This window comes from Monodon monoceros, unplaced genomic scaffold (genome assembly GCF_005190385.1).
Source record: "Monodon monoceros isolate NGI ecotype Baffin Bay Population unplaced genomic scaffold, NGI_Narwhal_1 Super_Scaffold_11, whole genome shotgun sequence".
Lineage (NCBI taxonomy): Eukaryota > Metazoa > Chordata > Mammalia > Artiodactyla > Monodontidae > Monodon > Monodon monoceros.
The window spans coordinates 46,204,818-46,227,898 of NW_021703767.1; the positions used below are offsets into that span (position 1 = coordinate 46,204,818).

Genomic DNA, 23,081 nt, shown 5'->3' on the forward strand with positions numbered 1-23,081 from the left:
GAGCATTTACCATCTTGAGTGTGCCTGTTAAGTAGTGCTGGCTAATTGCAGTTGTAACATGAATTTTCACCACAGAATAAATCACAGGTGGCCATGCCAGTTTGAAGTGGGTTTTGGGGAGGGCAGTGGATAAGGTGGTTTACTATGTACCTAAGAAGTCATGATTGCTTTCATTCCTAATACTCCATTTGTTTTCTAGCCGAATACTTTCGACTTGCTCTTTCAAAACTGCAGAGTTGTGATCTCTTTGATGAGTTTGACAAGTGAGTTTGTTTTCTTCTGTTTTACTTTTCTGTTTTAGTTTTAGCTAAGTTGATTCAAAACATGTACCCCAGTGTAAAATATATTCACTCGGGAAGATTCCATATCTTTTGTGCATAAATAAAATGCCTAGGAGTTATTTCTATGACACTTGAAGTAAACAGACTACAAATATAGTTTAGAAGTTGCATAATTAGTTGGCTCAAAAGATTGCAGACAGTCTTGATGATGTGCCATGCTAGTCCCAAGTCAGGACATTTTTAACCCACGTTCATCTTTTCTAAGTTGTTGTTACTGAAGAATTAATTCACACTCCCCGTTAATCAGCTCACAGCCTCCTTCCGTGGCATGGTTCCCATACCTTCCCATACATCTTCTAAACTGCTGCCTCGTGAGGATCTTTTGTTTCACTTGAATATTGGATTTCAGAAGCAGCTCTCTTCCTTTTATTCAGAATTACATTTGAGGGAAGTGAACAGCTTGCTTAGATACACATTTTCTGACTACAAAAGGCAGTTTAGTTTTTAGAAAAATTTGGTGTCCATTTAACCCCTTAGGGATTGAGTTGCCAAAGACAGACTTCTTAGCACGTCCACTTATTTTACAGAGGTGGACTTACTTCACAAAGTTTTAAGCTGTACTTTAGAATTTGGCCAGTTGTCCAGTGGGATGAGAAGGGTGATCTGCAGCTGTGAGGCCTCCATTAAAAAGGAAAATGGCAGAATTCCCCCTCTTATCCAAGAGAATAGAGGTGCTTTTTGGTGGGTGCAGAAATGGGGGCAGTAGACTGAGGTGTGAAAATGGAGATAGTTTACAGAACAGAGCTGGAGGAGCAGTGCTAGATTTTGTCTGAATTCACCTAAGTTTTCTCTGTCAGGGGCCCAGATTATTGAGGTGTAGATTATGTAATAATGTTGGTTCATTTCAGTTTGTACTTTTTATAATTTAAAACTATGCCATCAAACTAATCGATTTCAAGTTTTGATTGCATATCCACAGCAACCATATATATTCTTTTCTAACCAAAATTTATACAGCTCTCATCTGTAGGATATTGCTTTATGCAGACCTTTAGCATGCGTGCTTTTTATCAATTCTAACTTTTTTTGTGTGTGTGTGGTACGCGGGCCTCTCACTGGTGTGGCCTCTCCCGTTGTGGAGCACAGGCTCCGGAGGCGCAGGCTCAGTGGCCATGGCTCACGGGCCTAGCCACTCCGCAGCATGTGGGATCTTCCCAGACCGGGGCACGAACCCGCGTCCCCTGCATCGGCAGGCGGACTCTCAACCACTGCGCCACCAGGGAAGCCCTCTCTCTAACTTTTTACAACCACCCTGCAAAGTATGGTCGATGATCTCCATTTTTTAAATTGAGAAACTGAGGCCAGGCAAACATATATAGTTTGTTAGAACTGGTAAATGTCAGAGCCAGGATGTGAACCTGGGTGGGTCCATCCAGGGGTGGATGTTTGACTTCACAGTGATAATGATTATACCTTAAATAATTGTAGCAGGTATCTGCAAAGCTTTGAAAAAAATCCTTGGCCCTGTAAATGTGAGATACTGTCAGGATTCTTGATGGGACGTGACTGGAACTTTTGTTCTTGCCTGTTTTTTTTTTTTTTTAATTTTTATTTATTTATTTTTGGCTGCGTTGGGTCTTCATTGCTGCGCACGGGCTTTCTCTAGTTGCGGCGAGCGGGGGCTACTCTTCCTTGCGGCGTGCAGGCTTCTCATCGCGGTGGCTTCTCTTGTTGCGGAGCATGGGCTCTAGGCGCGCAGGCTTCCGTCATTGCCTGCTTTTTATCTTAGAATTAGCCGTGCTTTATTTGGTTGCTTTCAGAGCCTCTTCCTGTACAGGTATTCATCATCTGTATGTGCCTCAGCCAGGCTACCTCCTCTCTTCTTGCTGACTTGGTCTGGCTGCTCCCCACCCTTTCCTCCTGCCCCCCGCTCCCACCATCAACCCACGTCGGGTTCTCAGCATCACTAGCATTGGGAGGGAGGTGGGTGTGGGTGGTGAGGAAGCACTGAACATCATGCTGATTGCACAAAGGCTCCTGAGTCTGAAGTTGTTAAGAGATGGAAGTACCATCAGTGTACAAGCAGCAACTGTGCAGGTATACAGTGAATGGAGACTGTCCCTGCAGGATCCTCCCACAGTGAGTACAGGGATGCACTAGACACTCAGCATCGCTGAATTGCTTGTGTGATGCGTGCAGACTTGCTCCCTAGAGACTTCAGAAAGAGTGTTTTGAAAGTGGATAAGAATATACTTGTGACAATATTATCTTCATTTAGATATTAACTTTTAGGAGGAGTTCACGTGTAATAATAAATTTTACCTACATTTTAAGTAAGTCATTCTACATTTGTCTGAAACCCACGGTGCAATCCAAAGATCGTAACAGGCCAGCCCATGCCTGAGCAATAAATATATTTTAAGTAAACCCCAGAAAGGCAGAATACACTAACCTGCCTATCGCTGCCTCGGAGTCAACTCAGTCTACCCCCCAAATAACCTTATACATTTCCCATTTCTCCTCTCTGCCTGGGGAAATGCCGTAGAAGAAAGAGGTGTGAGAACAGTCTGTCCTTCTCTGGCAGAGGATCTGGACCGCCCTTAGTCGGGGAGTCCTCCCTGAGCCCTCACTGTGGATCCGGGAGCTGTGGCCCTCGTGTACCAGGAGGAAGCCCTTCTGGCCGAGGCTTGCTCATTCTCTGTAGGGGTCTGTAGGTCAGAGAGGAGGGGCTCAGGTGGAGAGAGGTGAGAACCTCCTTTTCAAGTCCCTTCCCCCTTTGGCTGTTCTCTTTGTCCCTCCCACAAAGGTTCAGACATTTTTTTGTTGTTTCAAATCTGAATCCTTTACTTATCTCACTTAGCATGCATGATGCCCTTGGTTGGGATAGATTTTACTGTGAATGGGAAGACTCCAAATATCGGTTGCATTTGCAAGATACAACTTTTCCTCTTTCTTACAATTGTCATGTAAATGAAGCCTGCGGTTAAGCAATCTCAGGCCAGCTTAGCAGCTGTTAATCATCAGAGACCAAGGCTTCTCTATTGTGACTCTGTTATTCTTCCTTATGGTCCAATCTGATGGCTGGACTTCCCCAGTCATATGTACATTCTGGCCAGCAGGGAGGATGAAGGGGGAAGGGCATGCCCCCAGCCATTAAGACTTGCCTCCTTCTTTTTTTTTTTTTTTTGCGATACGCGGGCCTCTCACTGTTGTGGCCTCTCCCATTGCGAAGCACAGGCTCCGGACGCGCAGGCTCAGCGGCCATGGCTCACGAGCCCAGCCGCTCCGCGGCATGTGGGATCCTCCCAGGCCGGGACACAAACCCGCGTCCCCTGCATCGGCAGGCGGACTCTCAACCACTGCGCCACCAGGGAAGCCCCTTGCCTCCTTCTTTAAGGATATTTCCCAGAAATTACATATAACACTTTATTACAGCCAGTGATGTGCTGGAGCCTGTTGGTACCAACTTGTGAGAGCTGCCGCTCTTCCCAAGTCCGTGTTCAGTGTTATCCAGGTAGAAGCTTGAAATTAGCCGTGGTGGGAATATATTTATACCTCGGAAATTGGCAAACACTGCAAACTAGGGCTTCCCCATCACTCCCCTCTCTCCCAAAGAGGACTGATTGTTAAAAATTTTCTAGCAACCACCAATTATATCCCATTGGCTAGGGGTATAATCACAAGGCCTTTCTGGAAGGTGGACTGGAAAATGTAGCTTCTATTCCATGTGGCTGTGCACCCACCTTAGAGAGAGAGAGAGAGAGAGAGAGAGAGAGAGAGAGAGAGAGAGAGTCCTATTTTAAGAAACAAATGAAACATAGTTATTGAGGGGCAAGTAGCAGTCTTTGCCAGTGTTGTCCACCATTTTCTGTTTCTGTGCCTGGAAATATTCAAGATTCTAAAGTCAGTTACATAACACTATACCAACCTAGCTCGGTGCTAGAAGCAGCCAACTATGGTTTCTCTCTTGAAGATGAAAGCTGTTGAAACATATTGGGGTTGCAGATCATTTTGAAGTGGGGTTTCTTATGAGGTCTTATTTATGCCACCTTTGTAGGTAATGTGAGTAAAGTAACTCAGTGAGGCAGGGAGAGCCTTTTTCTAAAGTCACTACTATGAAGAACTTGGGCCAGAGATAAAGAGCGAAGGGAACAGGAGTGTGCATGTTTGGCCGTAACTCTGTGTGGCAGAGCCCAGGAATTTTAAGAATTCCATGCTGCTTCTTTGCTCTACCTCCCCTCTTCCCTCTATCCTGCCCCCCCAATCTGTTCTTTTTCAAAGTTTTTGGTCACTTAGTAATAATCGTAATAATTTGCCTCTCTTCTTGTAATCACATCTGTTAGAAAAAGTATTTTCATTATAGAAAGTTGCCTTTCGCCCTAATTTTGTGATAGGAGTTCTCAATTTTCCCTGTGAAAAGATGAGAACACATGATAGGCCATTTACATACCCCATTGTATTTTATTATGTTATTTATCTTTTTGGTATGTAGTTTTAATAGAGGGTTAATCTTGGGCTTTTTCTTTTATATTCTTTCTGAGTTTCTCTCCTGAGCAATGGTACAGCAGGTTGGGATGGGGTGAATATTAAGGCTGCTAAACTGTTCCCTAAAGAATCCCAGTTACCTCACCTCACCTGTTCCTGCTCAGTTGTGTGGACTGAGGGCCAGACCCAAAAGCACAGTAAAGTCACAGAGAGGGTCAGAGGCAGGAAGGATGGAGATCGGTAGTCCAATCCCCTGACTTTAAAGATGAGAGGACTGAGGTCCATAGAGGTTAAGAGGAGGTCTCCAGACTTCCACTCTTCTCCAGTTACTCTCTTTGCATTTAACCAGCAGAGCAAAGACAGAAGACTCCACAATTAAATGTCTTAGACTGAGTGTCATCTGAAGAGGTAAGGGGAAGAGAATTCCGGAACTGTGAATTCTTTTGGGTATATTCTTTAGGATTTCCAGGGCTATAAATCGCCCACCCACCCCCATTATGTAATGTGGCTTCTGCCTTTATCCTTAACCTCAAACCATTTTTAATACTTTTACAGGGCTAAACTAAAACATCTCCAGGGTACATGTGTAAATTCACCAAAACAGATGTACGTTAAATAGGGTTTTTCGTCTGTTTTTTGTGGGTTTTTTTTTTTTGCCTCTTAAAGATAAATGATCTGGATAGAATCTTCTCTGAATAGATACCGGCAAATTACAGAGAAGGCCAACTGGCATATTTACTGTGCATGATCTTCAGGATGAGAGTTAAGAAAAGGAAATTTTTTCAGTACTAAGCCAGAGGATCCTAAGTATGGGAAAAAGAAAAAGTCTCAAAGAAATGTTGACAAATCATTTTTTTTCCTTGTTAAGGTGAAATTCACACAACATAAAAGGAACCGTTTGAAAGAGAACAATTCAGTGGCACTTAGTACGTTCACAGTATTGTGCAACCACCACCTCTAGCTAGTTCCAAAAAGACAAACCATTTAAAAACAATGATTAATCTTTTCGTGTTTTCTTTTCTGTGTTCCTCCTTTTATGGGAAGACTCAAACTAGCTGTCTGACCAGAACTTCGGCAGCAGGGGAGCGATGCTAAGGGTAGAAAAGGATAGCTTAGAAAAGTTTGTTTTTATTCTTTTGTTGGGCAGAGGGGAGGGCAGGTGGTGGGCATGGGCCATCTGAAATAGAGGGGCGGTACTGGTGAAAAGTTGCTAGAGTCAGCAGGTCAGGCGTAACTGCTCTGGGACCTTGGGCAAGTTTCGGAGTTTCTGAACCTTGGTTTTACAAAAGAGGAGGTGGATCTGTATATGCACATTATACCAATGTCAGCTTTACAAGTTAATAAAGTTAAGTTAATAAATTAAGTCAGTGTAACCACTGGAAGAAACTGGGTGAAGGTTACACAGGACTTCTCAGTACTATTTTTGCAACCTCCTGTGAATCTAGAATTATTTCAAAATAGAAAGCTTAAATTGAAAACATGGGCTTCCCTGGTGGCGCAGTGGTTGAGAGTCCGCCTGCCAATGCAGGGGACACAGGTTCGTGCCCTGGTCCGGGAAGATCCCACATGCCGCGGAGCAGCTGGGCCCGTGAGCCATGGCCGCTGGGCCTGCGCCTGTGCTGTGCAACGGGAGAGGCCACACCAGTGAGAGGCCCGCGTACCGCAAAAAAAAAAAAAAAGAAAACATGACCACGTGAAACTTGTGCACGAATGTTCATAGCAGCATCATTCATAATAGCCCCAGAGTGGAAACAACCAAATGTCCAGCAACTGCTCAATGGATAAATTAAATGCATATCCGTACAATGGAATGTAATTCAGCCGTACAAAGCAACGCAGTACTGATTCCTGCTAGGGCATGAGTGAATCTTGAAAACAGTTTTTTTTTTTTTTACAGTATGCGGGCCTCTCACTGTTGTGGCCTCTCCCATTGCGGAGCACAGGCTCCGGACGCGCAGGCTCAGTGGCCATGGCTCACGGGCCCAGCCGCTCTGCCGCTCTGCGGCATGTGGGTTCTTCCCGGACCGGGGCACGAACCCGTATCCCCTGCATTGGCAGGCGGACTCTCAACCACTGTGCCACCAGGGAAGCCCTTGAAAACATTTTGCTCAGTGAGAGCAGTCGGTCACAGAAGATCACATATTGTATGACTCCATTTATATGAAATGGCCAGGATAGACAAATCTATAGAGATAGAAAGTGGATTAGTTGTGCCACAGACAGGGGTTGGGATGGGGGTGGAAATGGAGAGTGACTGCCACTGGCTGTGGGGTCTCGTCGTTGGGTGATGAAAACGTTCTGGATTGGATAATGGTGATTGTGGTGCAGCTTTGCGAATATGCTAAAACCTGCTGAATTTTATTATTTAAATGGATGAATTTTAGGGTGTGTGAATTATATTTCAATTTCAAAAAACGCTTTTATAAAGGAGGGGGGATGGTTGAGGTACCCTCTCGATTCCTTTCTAGCCACTTTGTTCAGAGGGCACCATGATGCCACACCTAGAACAAACGGTCTGGAGTGACACACCTCTAGTTCTATTGCCATCGTTTCCCTACGCTGTCGCTCTTGATTTCTCAGGACTCGGTTCCTTGTTAATCTCCAAAGCACAGCTCACACAATTGTGGCCATGCTTTTTTATAAACTTCACTAGTGATCGAGGATATTTTAAGGGAATTGCATCACAAAGAATACCTACAATGTGCCCATGTTGTGAGATCCTGACCCTTCCCGGCTGTGTGTGGAGCTCTGTAGCACCAGCTTGCACCCTGGTCCTGGAGATTGCTGCTTTCTCCTCAGTGGGAGCACATCCTCCCACAGCCAGGGCAGCGAAATCCTGGGTCACAAAATCTCTGCTCTCGCTTAAAATACAGGAACCAGCTCTCCTCCCGCAGCCATCACCATCGCATTCCTCAAGCCCGCCAGATTCTGTGAAGAGTGCTTGAGTCCTGCATAGGTGGTTATAGAGTAACTAAGCATAAATATCTTACTTAATGGAAGCACATGTGTTAAGTCAGTTGCTTGCTAAGTGGATGGGGATTTGTGAAGGCTGCCTAGTTGCTCACCCAGGCAGAATCCATTATGTCAGCAGTGGCAGAGCCAGGTTACATCGGCAACCAGCCAGGGTGGGAGCATGGTCTTTGACAACTTACGACGTCAGCAGTGTATTTATTAAAAAGAGCCCAGGCTCTATAAGGGATATCAGTGTCTGCATCACTGCTCTGGCCGTCCTCCTGCTTTGCAGTTTCTTTACATGGCAGCATTTTCAGCCAGGAGGAGGACTTGAGGGTGAGGGGAGGTTGTGATTCTGCATCAACAAAGTAGTCATTTGTGGCAGAGAGGAACACATACGTGTTCTGTAGCAACTGCTGTGGTCAGATGTTGGATAGAGAGAGAGACAGAAACCATGGTACACATGCCGGAGGAAATGACGGATGGCTCTGTGTGACATGGGTTAACAACATTTGAGACCTCAGTGATTCCCTTACTTCGTAAAAGGGCATGCTGAGATCCAAGAGGTTAGGTCATGAGGCCAGGCTCCCAGAGGTGCTGAGTAGGGGAGCCACAGCTAGCAGTGAGATCTCCACCCCACTCCAATGCACAGGGTTTTAGGATCTCTGGGCTGCAAGTAGCACTATTCCTAACTAAGCGTGATTTGAACTAAGTGGATGGTTATTATCTCCCATATCACATAGATGTGTGGATTCAGATGTACAGAATCAGGTTTGTGGATCTAGCTCACAGGGCAGGCCACGTATGGCTACACAGACTGGATTGCACAAACCGCGGGAGTGCCGACGTACTGGGTACCACCTGCACGTCTGTATGGATTGGCTCCAGTTATGGGATTGAATTAATGGCTCAGTAATGTCAGGGCAGCTTCTTGGTGGCTCTCTCTAGCTTTCCCTCTTTGGTGCAAGATGACTACAGCCGCCCTAACCTTGTTATCGCATGTCAGTATCTAAGCAGAAAGGATGGGTAGATAAAATCAGTGTTCTGCTCAAACCATTCTCTTTCTGGGGGTAAAATCTTTTCCAGGGCATTTAACAGACTTCCCTAATATCTTATTGCCCAGGGATGGTTCATGTGACCACATCTAAACCAACCATTGGCACAGGAATATACTCACCACTGTTAGGCTTGTGAAAGCAGGGCTCTGCCAGCAAAGGTACAAGGGGTAATGGGTGTTGGGAATATGACCAGTGGGATCTGCCAGAGATTGCTACATTGAAGATGGAGTGATACATTTTAATGTATACACTATGCTGCTGAAAGGAGTCATACAGCATTTAGAAAAGAAGACAGATCACAGATCACTGGAAGTGGGCAGTTCACGTTTACTTTCTCTATATTAATGGTGTTGATGTTTCACTCTGCACAGGCTAGTAACTCTTCTGGATCTGCCTGACTTGATGAGAAACGTGGCTTTCACCTAGGGGAAGTGTAACCTCTTGCCATCACTATTTCAGCAGCTTTCCAGATTTTCCATTAACAGGTTCAGGCACTCTGGAATGATCTTGTTTTCTGGGTGAGCAATTTGAGGCACATGGATTTCCCTACCTGTTTCCAGAGTGGAGGAAGGAAGAACGGCTACCTGTTTCTCCAGCTACAAAGTCACACTTAAGGTGACAACCAAATCAGTTTCTAAAATGCACAACCTGTGAATTAGGAAGTTTTAGATTGGAGGATGCAGAAATATAAATATGTTTATAAATAAAATATAAATACATATAAAATTTTAGATTAGAGGATGCAGAAATGTAATATTCTTGCCCACTAGGGATTCACAATTCACTGCGGCTGACAGTGAATGAAAGTTGTGTTAATTAAATATCTTGAAGTTATACACTCACCCAAAGGACACTGGAAGTTATGGATTCACACTAAGGAAACAGGGGAAGCCAGGAGCCCAGGCCAGGTGGATGAAGCCAAGGAGAGGATGAATCACTCCTTTGGTAATATGGGGGTACCTGCTGTGGAGGGAGGGAAGCAGTGAATTACAAGGTATGTGGTTCAGACCGTGGATCTGTTGCATTTCACATTTTCCAGCATCACGGGGGCACTGTGAATACCAGCTGCAGAGAAGATGTTCTTGCCTAAGAGTAGTCTTAGGCACACCCCTTGAGGAGTTTCTAGTGTCATGTATGATATTCAGAAAAATGTGTGGATCTTTGCAATATCCCTTGCCAAGAGGAAAAGTAAAATTTCATTGACGAGATTTCCTTTTGAAGACATCAGCACACTTTTCCTGGGGTGAAGGGCCCTCCCCTTTCCACCTGCCCCCTACAAAGCTGACAGAGAAAAAAACAGAAAGGGAAATTTTAAAAATGCGGTGACCATGGAACTGTAAAGTGTCTTTGGAACTGGAGTTCTCTTGGGTGAGGCAGTGTCCATATGATTTCTTTTCATTTCTCCCAAGCGGGCGGAGGCTGAGTAGAAGGAATGACCCTCTCTCTGTAACCAATCCTTGGGGCTCCTGTGAAACAGATCTGCTTGCACCCTTAACTCCCCCTTTTCTTTTGGCTGGAAGGCTTGTTAGGGTTTGTGAGAGGAGGTTCAGGACCTTGAGTTTGAGAGGGGACCAGGGATGTGACCTGAGTATGACAGATGGTACCTTCTTGTATTGCGATGCTCTTTTGGCCACATGTGATCTGGGGCTTGATTATCAACTGTAATCCCGCCTGATACAGATAACACTGAGGGAAACTTCTGGCTGAGTGTTTATGCAACTGGCTGTGTCTGGGACTGAGCTGAGTTCCCTCTTTCTGGGGTCAACTGCAGAGATTAGGCCTGTGGGGCAGGAGTCCTTTGTTGAGGTTCCAAGATAAGAACTCTGGGGACACACAGTGGTGGCCTGTGCTCCTGGCCCCGCCCCGGCATGTTCGGTGGTATTGGAGTCAGGCAAGCCTGGTTCAGGCTGGGGACCCCAGTCCAGGATGGTTGCTGGGAGGGGAGTGGCCTCCAGCCTTCTTTGAAGGGAGAGGGTTAGTCTACATGCCATAAATTATAGATATTCCTCCTTCACCTCCACACAGGTGACCTCCCAGGAACAGAGCTGTTATTTCCATCCTGTCCATTCCTAGCCACTCCCTCCCTGGTGCCCAGCCTCACTTAGCGTCCTGGCAGGGAGACGGGGCAGCATCTGGAGGGTCAGCCTCTGATTTTGCATTAAACTGGCTGTGAGGTCATGGAAGGAGGAACCACACAAGCTGTGTGTGTGGGAATTGCTCCCTGCTGTACAGCTCTCATGGGCTAGGTCTGCTCAGGAGGATGGCCGCAGACCCAGAGAGAAAAGCGTTTTGAAGTTGACCAGCATCCCCATCTTCTCCGTGCCACCTGGCTGCAGAGCACTGTGGACAGAGTAGCTTCCTGGAATTGGGATTTATGTCAAACTTGTATATAAGAGCACCTAGAAATGTTCCTTTCATAGTTAAAGACAAGCAGATTTAGGAAAGAAACTTCTCTAGAACACATTGTGACATGTCCATCATAGGAGGTCTGGGGGTACAGACTCAAGGAGGGCCTGTTGGATGGTTGCCCCCCAGCCCCCATCAGTACCATCTGTGAAACCCTGGATCTTCTTGTTTTTGTAACAAAGTAGACACTGATTATGCATGACTTTTTAATATTTGGGAGCTGAAAGTCTCAAAACATTAGAAAAGTGTTTTTAAAAAGTTTAAGGTGTGGGGCTTCCCTGGTGGTGCAGTGGTTGAGAGTCTGCCTGCCGATGCAGGGGACACGGGTTCGTGCCCCGGTCTGGGAAGATCCCACATGCCGTGGAGTGGCTGGGCCCGTGAGCCACGGCCGCTGAGCCTGCGCGTCCGGAGCCTGTGCTCCGCAACGGGAGAGGCCACAATAGTGAGAGGCCCGCGTACCGCAAAAAAAAAAAAAAAAGTTTAAAACATCAAGCAAATAGATGAACTAAACAAATTCTAAATAAAAAAGGGAAATTTACATGTGTAGGAATGTGTATCTTGTCTCTCCTTAACCTGACAGGACCAACTCCTGGCTCCTTTCAGTAGTTCCTGTATTGCTGTGTTCTCTACGTTTAAATATTCTACAGCATTTGTGCAATTTTGCTACTGATTAATTTCCTAAGAGCCTTACGGTCTGGAGTTCATCTGGTCTGCTGATTTCATGGTTCTTAGAGAAACAGTTTTTTCCTCATACTTCCATGTCATGAGGGCCCTGCAAGGACAATCTCAACAGCCTTCTCCTCTGTAGTTTTCTACCCGAGAGGAGAAGGACATGATCTGTTCTGTCATTTCTCCAGGCCTGGCCGAGTGGTGGTGAGAGCTTGGAGTTGGATGGGCCAGGCCATTTTTTAAAAATTAATTTTTATTGGAGTATAGTTGATTTATAATGCTGTGTTAGTTTCAGGTGTACAGCAAAGTGAATCAGTTATATATAGACATATATCTACTCTTTTTTAGATTCTTTTCCCATATAGGTCATTACAGAGTATTGAGTAGAGTTCCCTGTGCTGTACAGTAGGTTCTTATTAGTTATCTATTTTATATGTAGTAGTATGTATATGTCAATCCCAATCTCCCAATTTATCCCTTCCCTGTCCCTCTCCCCCTTGGTAACCGTGAGTTTGTTTTCTACAGCTGTGACTCTTTTTCTGTGTTATAAATAGGTTCATTTGTACCACTTTTTTAGATTCCACATGTAAGTGATATCATATGATATCTTTGTCTTTCTCTGTCTGACTTACTTTACTCAGTATGACAATCTCTAGGTCCATCATGTTGCTGCAAATGGCATCATTTCATTCTTTTCTATGGCTGAGTAATATTCCATTTTGTGTGTGTGTGTGTGTGTGTGTGTGTGTGTGTGTACCACGTCGTCTTTATCCATTCCTCCATTGATGGTTGCTTCCATGTCCTGGCTATTGTAAATAGTGCTGCAGTTAACACTGGGATACATGCATCTTTTTGAATTTTGATTTTCTCCGGATATATGCCCAGGAGTGGGATTGCTGGATCATATGGTAGCTCTGTTTTTAGTTTTTTAAGGAACGTCCATACTGTTCTCCATAGTGGCTGCACCAGTTTATATTCCCACCAACAGTGTAGGAGGCTTTCCTTTCCTCCACACCCTCTCCAGCATTTATTGTTTGTAGATGTTTTGATGATGGCCCTTCTGACCGGTGTGAGGTGATACCTCATTGTAGTTTTGACTGGCATTTCTCTAATAATTAGCAACGTTGAGCATCTTTTCACGTGCCTCTTGGCCATCTGCATGTCTTCTTTGGAGAAATGTCTATTTAGATCTTCTGCTCATTTGATTGGGTTGTTTGTTTTTTTGATATTGAGATGCATGAGCTGTTTATTTTGGAGATTAATCCCTTGTCGGGTCGCTTCATTTGCAAATATTTTCTCCCATTCTGTGGGTTGTCTTTTTGTTTTGTTTACGGTTTCCTTTGCTGTGCAAAAGCTTTTAAGTTTAATTACGTCCCTTTTGTTTATTTTTGTTTTTATTTTCATTACTCTAGGAGGTAGATCAAAAAAAGATCTTCCTGCGATTTGTGTCAGAGAATGTTCTGCCTGTTTTCCTCTAAGAGTTTTACAGTATCTGGTCTTACACTTAGGTCTTTAATCCATTTTGAGTTTATTTTTGTGTATGGTGTTACAGAATGTTCTGATTTCATTGTTTCACATGTAGCTGTCCAGTTTTCCCAGCACCACTTATTGAAGAGGCTGTCTTTTCTCCATTATATATCGTTGCCTGCTTTGTCATAGATTAGGTGACCATAGGTGCATGGGTTTATCTCTGGACTTTCTATCCTGTTCCACTGACCTATATTTCTTTTTTTGTGCCAGTACCATACTGTTTTGATTACTGTAACTTCGTAATATAGTTTGAAGTCAGGGAGCCTGATACCTCCAGCTCCGTTTTTCTTTCTCAAGATTGCTCTGGCTATTTGGGGTCTTTTGTGTTTTCATACAAATTGTAAAATTTTTTGTTCTAATTCTGTGGAAAATGCTATTGATAATTTGATAGGGATTGCATTGAATCTGTAGATTGCTTTGGGTAGTATAGTCATTTTCACATTATTGATTCTTCCAGTCCAAGAACATGGTATATCCCTCCATCTGTTTGTGTCATCTTTGATTTCTTTCATCAGTGTCTTATAGTTTTCTGAGTACAGGTTTTTTGCCTCCTTAGGTAGGTTTATTCCTAGGTATTATATTCTTTTCTTTTGCAATGGTAAATGGGATTGTTTCCTTAATTTCTCTTTTGGATCTTTCATTGTTACTGTATAGGAATGCAAGAGATTTCTGTGTGGTAATTTTATGTGCTGCAACTTTACCAAATTTATTGATGGGCTCTAGTAGTTTTCTGGTAGCGTCTTTAGGATTTTCTATGTATAGTATCACGTCATCTGCAAACAGGGACAGTTTTACTTCTTCTTTCCAATTTGGATTCCTTTTATCTCTTTTTCTTCTCTGATTGCTGTGGCTAGGACTTCCAAAACTATGTTGAATAAACGTGGTGAGAGTGGACATCCTTGTCTTGATCCTGGTCTTAGAGGAAATGCTTTCAGTTTTTCACCATTAAGAATGATGTTTGCTGTGGGTTTGTCATATATGGCTTTTATTATGTTGAGGGCCAGGCCATGTTGGATGAGAGCTGAACAGTAGATAAGCCACTGGCCTAGGCTGATTCTGGCCAGCAACGGGAAGTCCCACTTCATGTCCTACTTTAAAGCTCTTTGCCAGGAACACACAGTAAACTTTTCATTTGTATTGGTTAAGCTCCAAGAACCAGTACCCGTTTGGGGAATTGAAATGAGCACGGGCAGGTACAAGGAAGCTGCACTTTGCCAACCAGATTCTATACTGTCTGTCTCCAAACTTATAAGACGCAGCAGTAACCCAGAGCTGGAATCTCAGGGGAATGGGTAATGCTGATGGAAAATACATACACATCTAATATGAAACACACTTGTATCAATATTAACATGCAGAATCCTATATTGAGGGGTATTTTTGTAGTCCAAAGGTCTGGACTCAATCCTAATTTTACCTCTTTGGAGTATGACTTTGAAATGTCACCTAAAAGTTTTTTGAATCTCTTTCTTCATTTGTAAAATGGGAATATCAGGCTTACTTATCTCAGTGGGTGGTTATGAGAATCAAATGAGGGGATGTATATGAACTGATATGTGTTAATAGTTGCTAACGATGATATACTTCCTATGGAATGTTATTTCTTGAATCTTATATCTTTCTGATATATCCCTAGACCTGTAAGTTACAACTGGTTCTTTTTCTACTTGTGCAACAAGTGAAATCTTGTATTGGGTTCCTCAAAGTATGAATGGGTTCTTGGAATCACCCAGTTTTGTAAAAGATGGCTCAATCTCTCTCTTGTCATTTGCCCAACAGTGTGCCATGTAAAAAATGTGTGGTGGTTGGTAATGGCGGAGTTTTGAAGAATAAGACGTTAGGAGAAAAAATTGACTCCTATGATGTAATAATAAGGTAAATATATCTTCTATTTGCTAACCTGGAATTGTTTCAAAAGAGTATAGTTTCCTGCTTTAGTACCACTGTGTTTTAAAAGGAAGCAGAGTCGCTGTAGTATGTTTAAGTACATTACACATTACTTGAGTTGTTGGCTGGAGTAGGCCTAGATTTCAGGTCATTTATTTAGCAAATATTTATGAAATCCCCTTAATATGCCAGGCACAGTCCTAGCTGTAGTTCTAGCACAGTTCTAGGGGGATATAGCAGTGAAAAAGAATAATATTCTTGCTCCCCGTGGAGCTTACATTCTAATGAGGGGAAGAAAACAGTAATTAAAGAAAGAAATGTAGTAATAAATGCCATGCAAACAATTAAAACATGTGTGATAGAGAATGACTGAGTGGCTATTTTTGAATTGATGACTGTTTTGAAGGGGAGACGTCTAAACTGGACCTAAGACCACACAGTACCGGCCGTATGAAGACTAGGGAATACAGACAGAGAGGATGTTTACTGCAGGTCTCCAGGAGGGTATGATGCTAGGTTTAAGAGCAGCAGCAAGAAAACCAGTGAGGTTGGAGGGCAGCAGGCTGGGGAGGTGGTGCAGTTGGCAGCGAAGAGGTAGGTAAGGGGCAGGCTGTGTAGGACTTCGTAAACTACGATTAGAGCTTGCGTTTTATGTTAAGTATAACAGAAAACTTTTGAAAATTGTTAAGCAAGAGAGCAGCTCTATCTGGTTATGTCTTTAAAATACCCTGGTGATGGCATGGACAATGAAACAGGAAGGACAAGCTGTGGAAACGAAGAGGCCAGTTAGGTTGCTGCATTTGGGTAGATAATGGTGGCTTGCAACAGGATTGTCATGGTGTGGAAGGAGATAAGGGGCTAGACTGAGGCATGTTTTAGAGGCAGAGTTATCAGGATGTTCTGATGCATTAGATGTGAGCAGAGATGGGAATAAAGGAATGCAGGATACCTCCTCCTAGGTTTTCAGCTTAAGAGATTGGCTGGATAGTGGTACCATTCATTGAATTGGGGAGGACTAGGGTAGGAACAGGTTTAGAGGAGAATCAAGATTACTGTTTGAACATACCAAGTTTGATATGCTTACTAGATTTGCAGTGTGTAAGTCAAGTAGGCAGTTAGATAAACAGGTTAAAATCTTCATTGCGAACAGCCTGTAAGTTGTACTTAAACCATGGACTGGGTGAGATTTCCCAGGGAGAGACAGAGAAGAGGGCCCAGGACTGAGCTTTGAAGTAGTCAAAACTTAAAGGTTGAGCAAAGAAATAGGAGTTAAAGAGTTGGAGAGGATCTACCAGTGAGGTAGGAAGAAAGACAGGAGAAGGTGATCACAAAAGCCAAGAGAGCACAGTGTTTTAAGACAGAGGGAGGTTTCAAGCATGACAAAGGCTGGTGAGAGGTCATGTAAGATAAGGACAGAGTTCACCATTGGACTGGCAAGCTGAAGCTCACTGTTACTCTTGACAGAAGAAGACTTGGAGGCACGGTGCGGGGGAGAAGCCCAAGTGGGGTGGTTTGAGGAGAGAACGACAGGTGAGAAAGTGGAGAAACCAGTAGAAGCAACTCTTTAGAGAAATTTCACTGTGGAGTTGAGAAATGAGATAGTCGCTGGAGATGATTATGGACTCAAAGGAGATTTTCTATTTTGTTTCCTTTTATAGATTCTAAAGCATATTAGTAAACTGATGGAAATGAATAAGGAGGTTGGTGTGGTAACAAGAGAGGGAATGGGGTCCAAACACCAGTGTGGTTATCTCTGCAGTGGAAGGGAAAGCTGGGATTGTGGTTACAGCTACCAAGTCCCGTAGATGTAATGGTGGGGAAATGCGGACATTTCGAGTTCTGTTTTCTCATTGAAAGGGTGAAGATGGCTATGAATAGTCTTCTGTAGAGTGGGAAAGCTTCGCGCTGGGCAATGCATTAGGATGACCTGGCAGTGCTTGGGCATTTTGCTGGGTTACAAGCTGAGGGTTTCTGCACAGCGTGGTCACCTTATTTTCTGTGGATTATTCATTTTGAGGAAGCTGTGAAAATTTATCCACAAAACAATGTTGAAGCACTCACAAATTTCTTTATAATTGTCTAAAATCTGGTCACCTAGAACCACACCAGGCCCTTGTGGGAAAATGCCATTAAAGACATTATGAGAGTCATTTCAGGTGTTACTAAGGATGCCTTATATCACAGTCAGTGGCAAAGGGTCAAACAGTATTTATCTCCTAGGGGACAGTGTTTTGGGAACAGTGCATTCCTTTTCATAGCACACCTTCATGGTGTGTGCATAAATAGTATATGTCTAACCTTGGCTTTGAGTATCCACAAACCCAACACTGGATCCTTTGTGGTTCTTTGGTTCACACCAGAGATAGTCATTCATTTGGTTGTGCTTGGGTATAAATATAGCAATTTTATGTTGTTACTTTATTTCAGAGCACAACAATTTTGGTGGGTTTTCAAATCACCTTAACTGTGACTCTTGCCTGTCAGTCACTGAGACACACGTCCACCTGCTACATGATTGTGTAACCCTGGGCAAGTAACTTTCTCTCTATGTACATTGGGGCCCTCATCTACAAACACAAGGGGTTCTGTCTGGATGTCCTGCCATGTCTCTTTTAGCTTGAGTATTCTGTGGTTTTATGTTCCCATTTGTTTCATTTTGTCTTCAATTTTTCTGGAGGTAAGAATGAATTATCAGGTCCCCACAGTTAATTTTCAAACACAAATGAATGTTTCTGCCTTTGATCAAACAGCTGTTTCACGAAAGGGAGTTATTTCCTTGGCTGTTATGTGTGAAAGATTGACGGATTGCCGTGTGGCTTTAGAGCCCTGGCTACACAGCTGACAATGTTTGTCCAGCTCTGAAAGCTCTGAGAACTGTGATGGACGTGACCCGTACTGCGCTTGGTCTACATATCTTGTGTGTTTTACTACCCACAGAATGAATAATGGTCCTATTTTAGGACATGAAGAGGAAGTTGGGAGAAGGACTACCTTCCGACTTTTTTATCCAGAATCTGTTTTTTCAGATCCCAATCACAATGATCCTAATACTACGGTGATTCTCACTGCTTTTAAGCCGCTTGATTTAAAGTGGCTATGGGAATTGTTGACAGGTGGCAAAATAGTAAGTTGGCAAAATTGATCTGGCTTCCAATTACCTTCACTTTTTTTTTCATTAAAAAAAAGAGACAACAACAAGTTGTATTTTTATTTTCTTACTTTATTTCAGAACACTAATGGTTTTTGGAAGAAACCAGCATTAAATCTGATCTATAAACCGTATCAAATCAGAATATTAGATCCTTTCATTATCAGAACAGCAGCTTATGAACTGCTTCATTTCCCAAAAGTGTTTCCCAAAAATCAGGTATGTATTTTCCTTTGCAGTTTCAAACTAAAGACCTCACTGGGGTGGGACAGAGGGTCCTTGGGGCTCTTGGAAACTGGATGAGAACCACAACTTGTGAGGTGGCTTCACTCACGCCTGGGTTAGTGAAATCACATTATCTTTGGATTTTAGCTTTACGTTTTTCATGTTGCAAGGAAAAGAACCTTAAGTGTGTGTGGGGGGGTTCTGCCATTAATTAATTCATTAATTATTTTTGGCTGTGTTGGGTCTTTGTTGCTGCCCACTTGCTTTCTCTAGTTGCGGCAAGCAGGGGCTACCCCTCCTTGGGGTGCGCGGGTTTCTCATTGTGGTGGCTCCTCTTTGTTGCGGAACACAGGCTCTAGGTGCGTGGGCTTCAGTAGTTGTGGCTTGTGGGCTCAGTAGTTGTGGCGCACAGGCTTAGTTGCTCTGCGGCATGTGGGATCTTCCGGGATCTTCCTGAACCAGGGCTCGAACCTGTGTCCCCTGCATTGGCAGGTGGATTCTTAACCACTGAGCCACCAGGGAAGTCCCTAATTCTTTTTAATTATAAGGAATCTCATTGACTCTGACTCTTGCAGCCCTGTTTGTCTACATTCCCTAGGGAAGAAATAGTCTTTAGACCCATACAGTGGCAGGCTATGTTTTTCACTTGAAGCTTGAGTAACTGTGTGATGTGATATCTCAGCTGAAATGAGGCTTTCCCTTTTGTAACTGGGTAAAATCCAAAGAAATAAACACGTATTTTGTATCTTTTCTTCAGCATGATAAAGAAATTCTAAAATATTACATGCTTAAAATCAAACAGCTTTTACAAAGGAGTGTTTTTTAAAAAAGGAAATCATCCTTTTCTCTTCTCTCCATAACTCAGATTATCTCCCAAGCTTTATTGCCTTTTATATCCTTCTAGGCTCTTGTCTATGCATTTACAAACACAAGCACTGGTTTTTTTAAAGTTAATTTTTATTGGAGTATAGTTGCTTTACAATGTGTTAGTTTCTGCTGTACAGCAAAGTGAATCAGTTATACCTATATCCCCTCTTTTTTTGATTTCCTTCCCATTTAGGTCACCACAGAGCACTGAGTAGAGTCCCCTGTGCTATACAGTAGGTTCTCATTAGTTATCTATTTTATACATAGTAATTATATATGTCAATCCCAATGTCCCAATTCATCCCATCCCCCCTTCCCCCCTTGGTAGCCATGTTTGTTCTCTACATCTGTGTCTCTATTTCTGCTTTGGGAGTAAGTTCATCTGTACCATTTGTCTAGATTCCACATATAAGCTGTATTATACGATATTTGTTTTTCTCTTTCTGACTTAACTTTCCTCTGTATGACAGTCTCTAGGTCCATCCATGTCTCTGCAAATAGCACTAGTTCGTTCCTTTTTATGGCTGAGTAATATTCCACTGTATATATGTGCCACATCTTCTTTATCCATTCCTCTGTTGATGGGCATTTAGGTTGCTTCCATGTCCTGGCTGTTGTAAATAGTGCTGCAGTGAACACTGGGGTGCATGTATTTTTTTGAATTATGGTTTTCTCCAGGTGTATGCCCAGGAGTGGGATTGCCGGGGCATATGGTAGTTCTATTTTTAATTTTTAAGTAACCTCCCTACTGTTCTCCGTAGTGGCTGTATCAATTTACATTCCCACCAACAGTGCAAGAGGGTTCCCTTTTCTCCACGCCCTCTCTAGCATTTATTGTTTGCATAGACTCTTGTCTATTCATTTACAAACACAAGCACTTTTTGTTTGTTCAGTATAATTGTGATTATACTATAGATACTGTTCTGCTATTTCCCCTCTCCATTTAATTAACCCTTCCCCTATTTATAGACCTTTTTTTTTTTTTTTTTTTTGTGGTACGCGGGCCTCTCACTGTTGTGGCCTCTCCCGTTGTGGAGCACAGGCTCCGGACGCGCAGGCTCAGTGGCCATGGCTCACGGGCCTAGCCGCTCTGCGGCATGTGGGATCTTCCCAGACCGGGGCACGAACCCGTGTCCCCTGCATCGGCAGGCAGACGCTCAACCACTGCGCCACCAGGGAAGCCCAGACCTTTAGTTTTATATCCAGCTTTTATCCTCTATAGGTAATGTAGAAATGCATGTACTTACAGAGATTTTCTGCACACTTGTGTGATTTCTGTAGGAAGGACATCTGGAAGTAGAATTCCCAAGTCAAAAAGCATAAATAGTTCAAACTTAAACCCTATTTCGTAGTAATTTTGAGGGGAAAGGACAGCTTCTGAATGTATATTTTGTGACTTTTCAGCTCTTACTTTCCTACGTGAAGTAAGATCAGATTTGTTCCTTGATTTTTGTTTTAGGTGGTGCACAGGAAGACCCTGGTCTTTCTTAGAGATGATCCTAGAACTAGTTGTAAGTAGACTGAAGTTCTAGTAGGACACAGTGTCCCAGAAGCCAAGGGAGGGACACAGCTGTATCTCAGAGAGGTCAGCTATGTCAGATGCGGTCCTGGAAACATGGAGGTCATATTGATATGGACAAGGGTAAGAAAGAGAAAGACAGCCTGACTGAACTGGGTTAAAGAGAGAGAACATGGGACACGAGTGAGCGGAGGCAAATCTTTAATGGAGTTTTGCTAGAAAAGAAAGCAGAGAAATGGTTGGAAGATATAGGCTCAAGAAGGTTTTTTTTTTATTTTAAAGAAAGATAGATGATATGTTTGTGTGCTGAAGGGCATGATTCAATAGAGGGAAATATTGATGATGAAGAGAGAAAAGGGATACTTGTGAAAGCGAAATTGTTGAGAAAAGAAATGTGATAAAATGGAGTGCACGAGTGGAGAGGTTGGCCGTAGGTAGGAACAGGGACATCTTCATCCACATAGGAGTGAGCACTGAAAATATGGTTAAAGACTAAGGTAGATTTGGAATTGGGAAGATGATGTAGCTCTTGTCTGATCGATTCTGTTTTCTAAGAAAAATAAGGATTAAACTGACAAAGTAGGAAGAAGGGTAGAGCTGTTGGATAGAAAGGTATGAAATTGTCATCTTGGAGAGTAGGAACGGAAACTTACTAGGGGAGTGAAATGTAAAATGGATGGCTAGTGGGAAGCAGCTGCACAGCACAGGGAGATCAGCTCCAAGCTTTGTGATGACCTACAGTGGTGGGATAGGGAAGGTGGGAGGGAGACGCAAGAGGGAGGAGATATGGGGATATATGTATGCATATAGCTGATTCATTTTGTTATACAGCAGAAACTAACACACCATTGTAAAGCAATTATACTCCAATAAAGATGTTAAAAAAAAAAAAGAAAGACTTAAAAAAAAAAAAGACCGTTAGGCTTGCAGACAAATTTGCTTCCTGGAGTTTATCTGATTTTATTGTGCTGCTCTGATTTTTTTTCTTTTTCTCAGTCATAATTAATCATACGTAATTTCCATGGCATCTGTAAGAAACATTTAATCAAAAGAAAATCTCCTTGAATTTTTGTATTAGTAAATTTAAGATATATCTTGTTTTTGCCTCTGAGGGCCATCCAACGAGAATGAAAACTTTGAATGCCAAGACCCTTCTGCCAAACATCTATTATAGTGTTTTTCAGGATATATGTACATGTGAAGAGGATGCTTGGTTTCTTTCTTTTTAGTTAAAATTTAGTTAAAATTATAATCAATTTAAAAACAAAATTGAGATTGTGACTTTAATCTGTATATACGTCTAGAATCTTTATTTTCTAGTCAGATCATTACCATGGCAATTTGTTATTGAAGTTACTTGATTAAAGCCGTCTTTCCCTAGAGCTAAATTATCAGCATTATAAAATAGAACCATTTTAAGGCTAAATTATTTGAAGCCTTTTAGCATGATCTTATCCGTTAGTGAATTAAGCTGTCCTTACGTTTCATACGTGGGTTTAACATTCTCAGGCTTTGCTTTTTCCACAAGTTGCTTGACTTCGGTGTGTTTTTTAAAAACAAGGCAGCAGCATCCTTTTCCTTAAAGGCTTCATTTGATAGCTGTCTTCTGGACTAGTACTGCAGTTAAGTTTGACCTGAGAGACTTTCTAAGATTCCAAGCAACACTTTATATTCAGAGTTAGGATATTAACTTTGGGGCTTGAGCCTTAGGGCATGACAAGGATTTAAACTGAAGTATTTCTGTCCTGATTAAATGTTCAGAAGATGCTATTTTATAAGATTAGGTCACCCAAATGTTTTGGAAACAGGTACCTTGTTTGGATTTTTTTCCCTAAATTTTCATTTCCTCCTCCAGAAACCCAAACACCCAACAACAGGAATTATTGCCATTACATTGGCATTTCACATATGTCATGAAGTTCACCTTGCTGGTTTTAAGTACAACTTTTCTGACCTCAAGAGTCCTTTGCACTACTTTGGGAATGCCACCATGTCTTTGATGAATAAGGTAAAAAAAATATATATATATGTGTGTGTGTGTGTATATATATATA

At 42.8% G+C, this 23,081-nt stretch overlaps 1 protein-coding gene across 16 annotated transcripts in view; it reads left to right on the forward strand.

Moving 5' to 3' along the window:
• ST3GAL6 (ST3 beta-galactoside alpha-2,3-sialyltransferase 6) overlaps positions 1-23,081 on the forward strand; it is a 102,741-nt gene that overhangs the window by 74,865 nt on the left and 4,795 nt on the right. For 15 of the 16 annotated variants that reach the window (XM_029214041.1, XM_029214034.1, XM_029214035.1 and 12 more), the window contains exons 5-9: positions 200-263; positions 15,161-15,256; positions 18,206-18,392; positions 18,498-18,635; positions 22,883-23,035. In XM_029214041.1, the coding sequence (XP_029069874.1) occupies positions 200-263; positions 15,161-15,256; positions 18,206-18,392; positions 18,498-18,635; positions 22,883-23,035 (638 nt within the window). The remainder of the gene's footprint in view (positions 1-199; positions 264-15,160; positions 15,257-18,205; positions 18,393-18,497; positions 18,636-22,882; positions 23,036-23,081) is intronic. The other variant, XM_029214033.1, reaches the window with a different exon arrangement.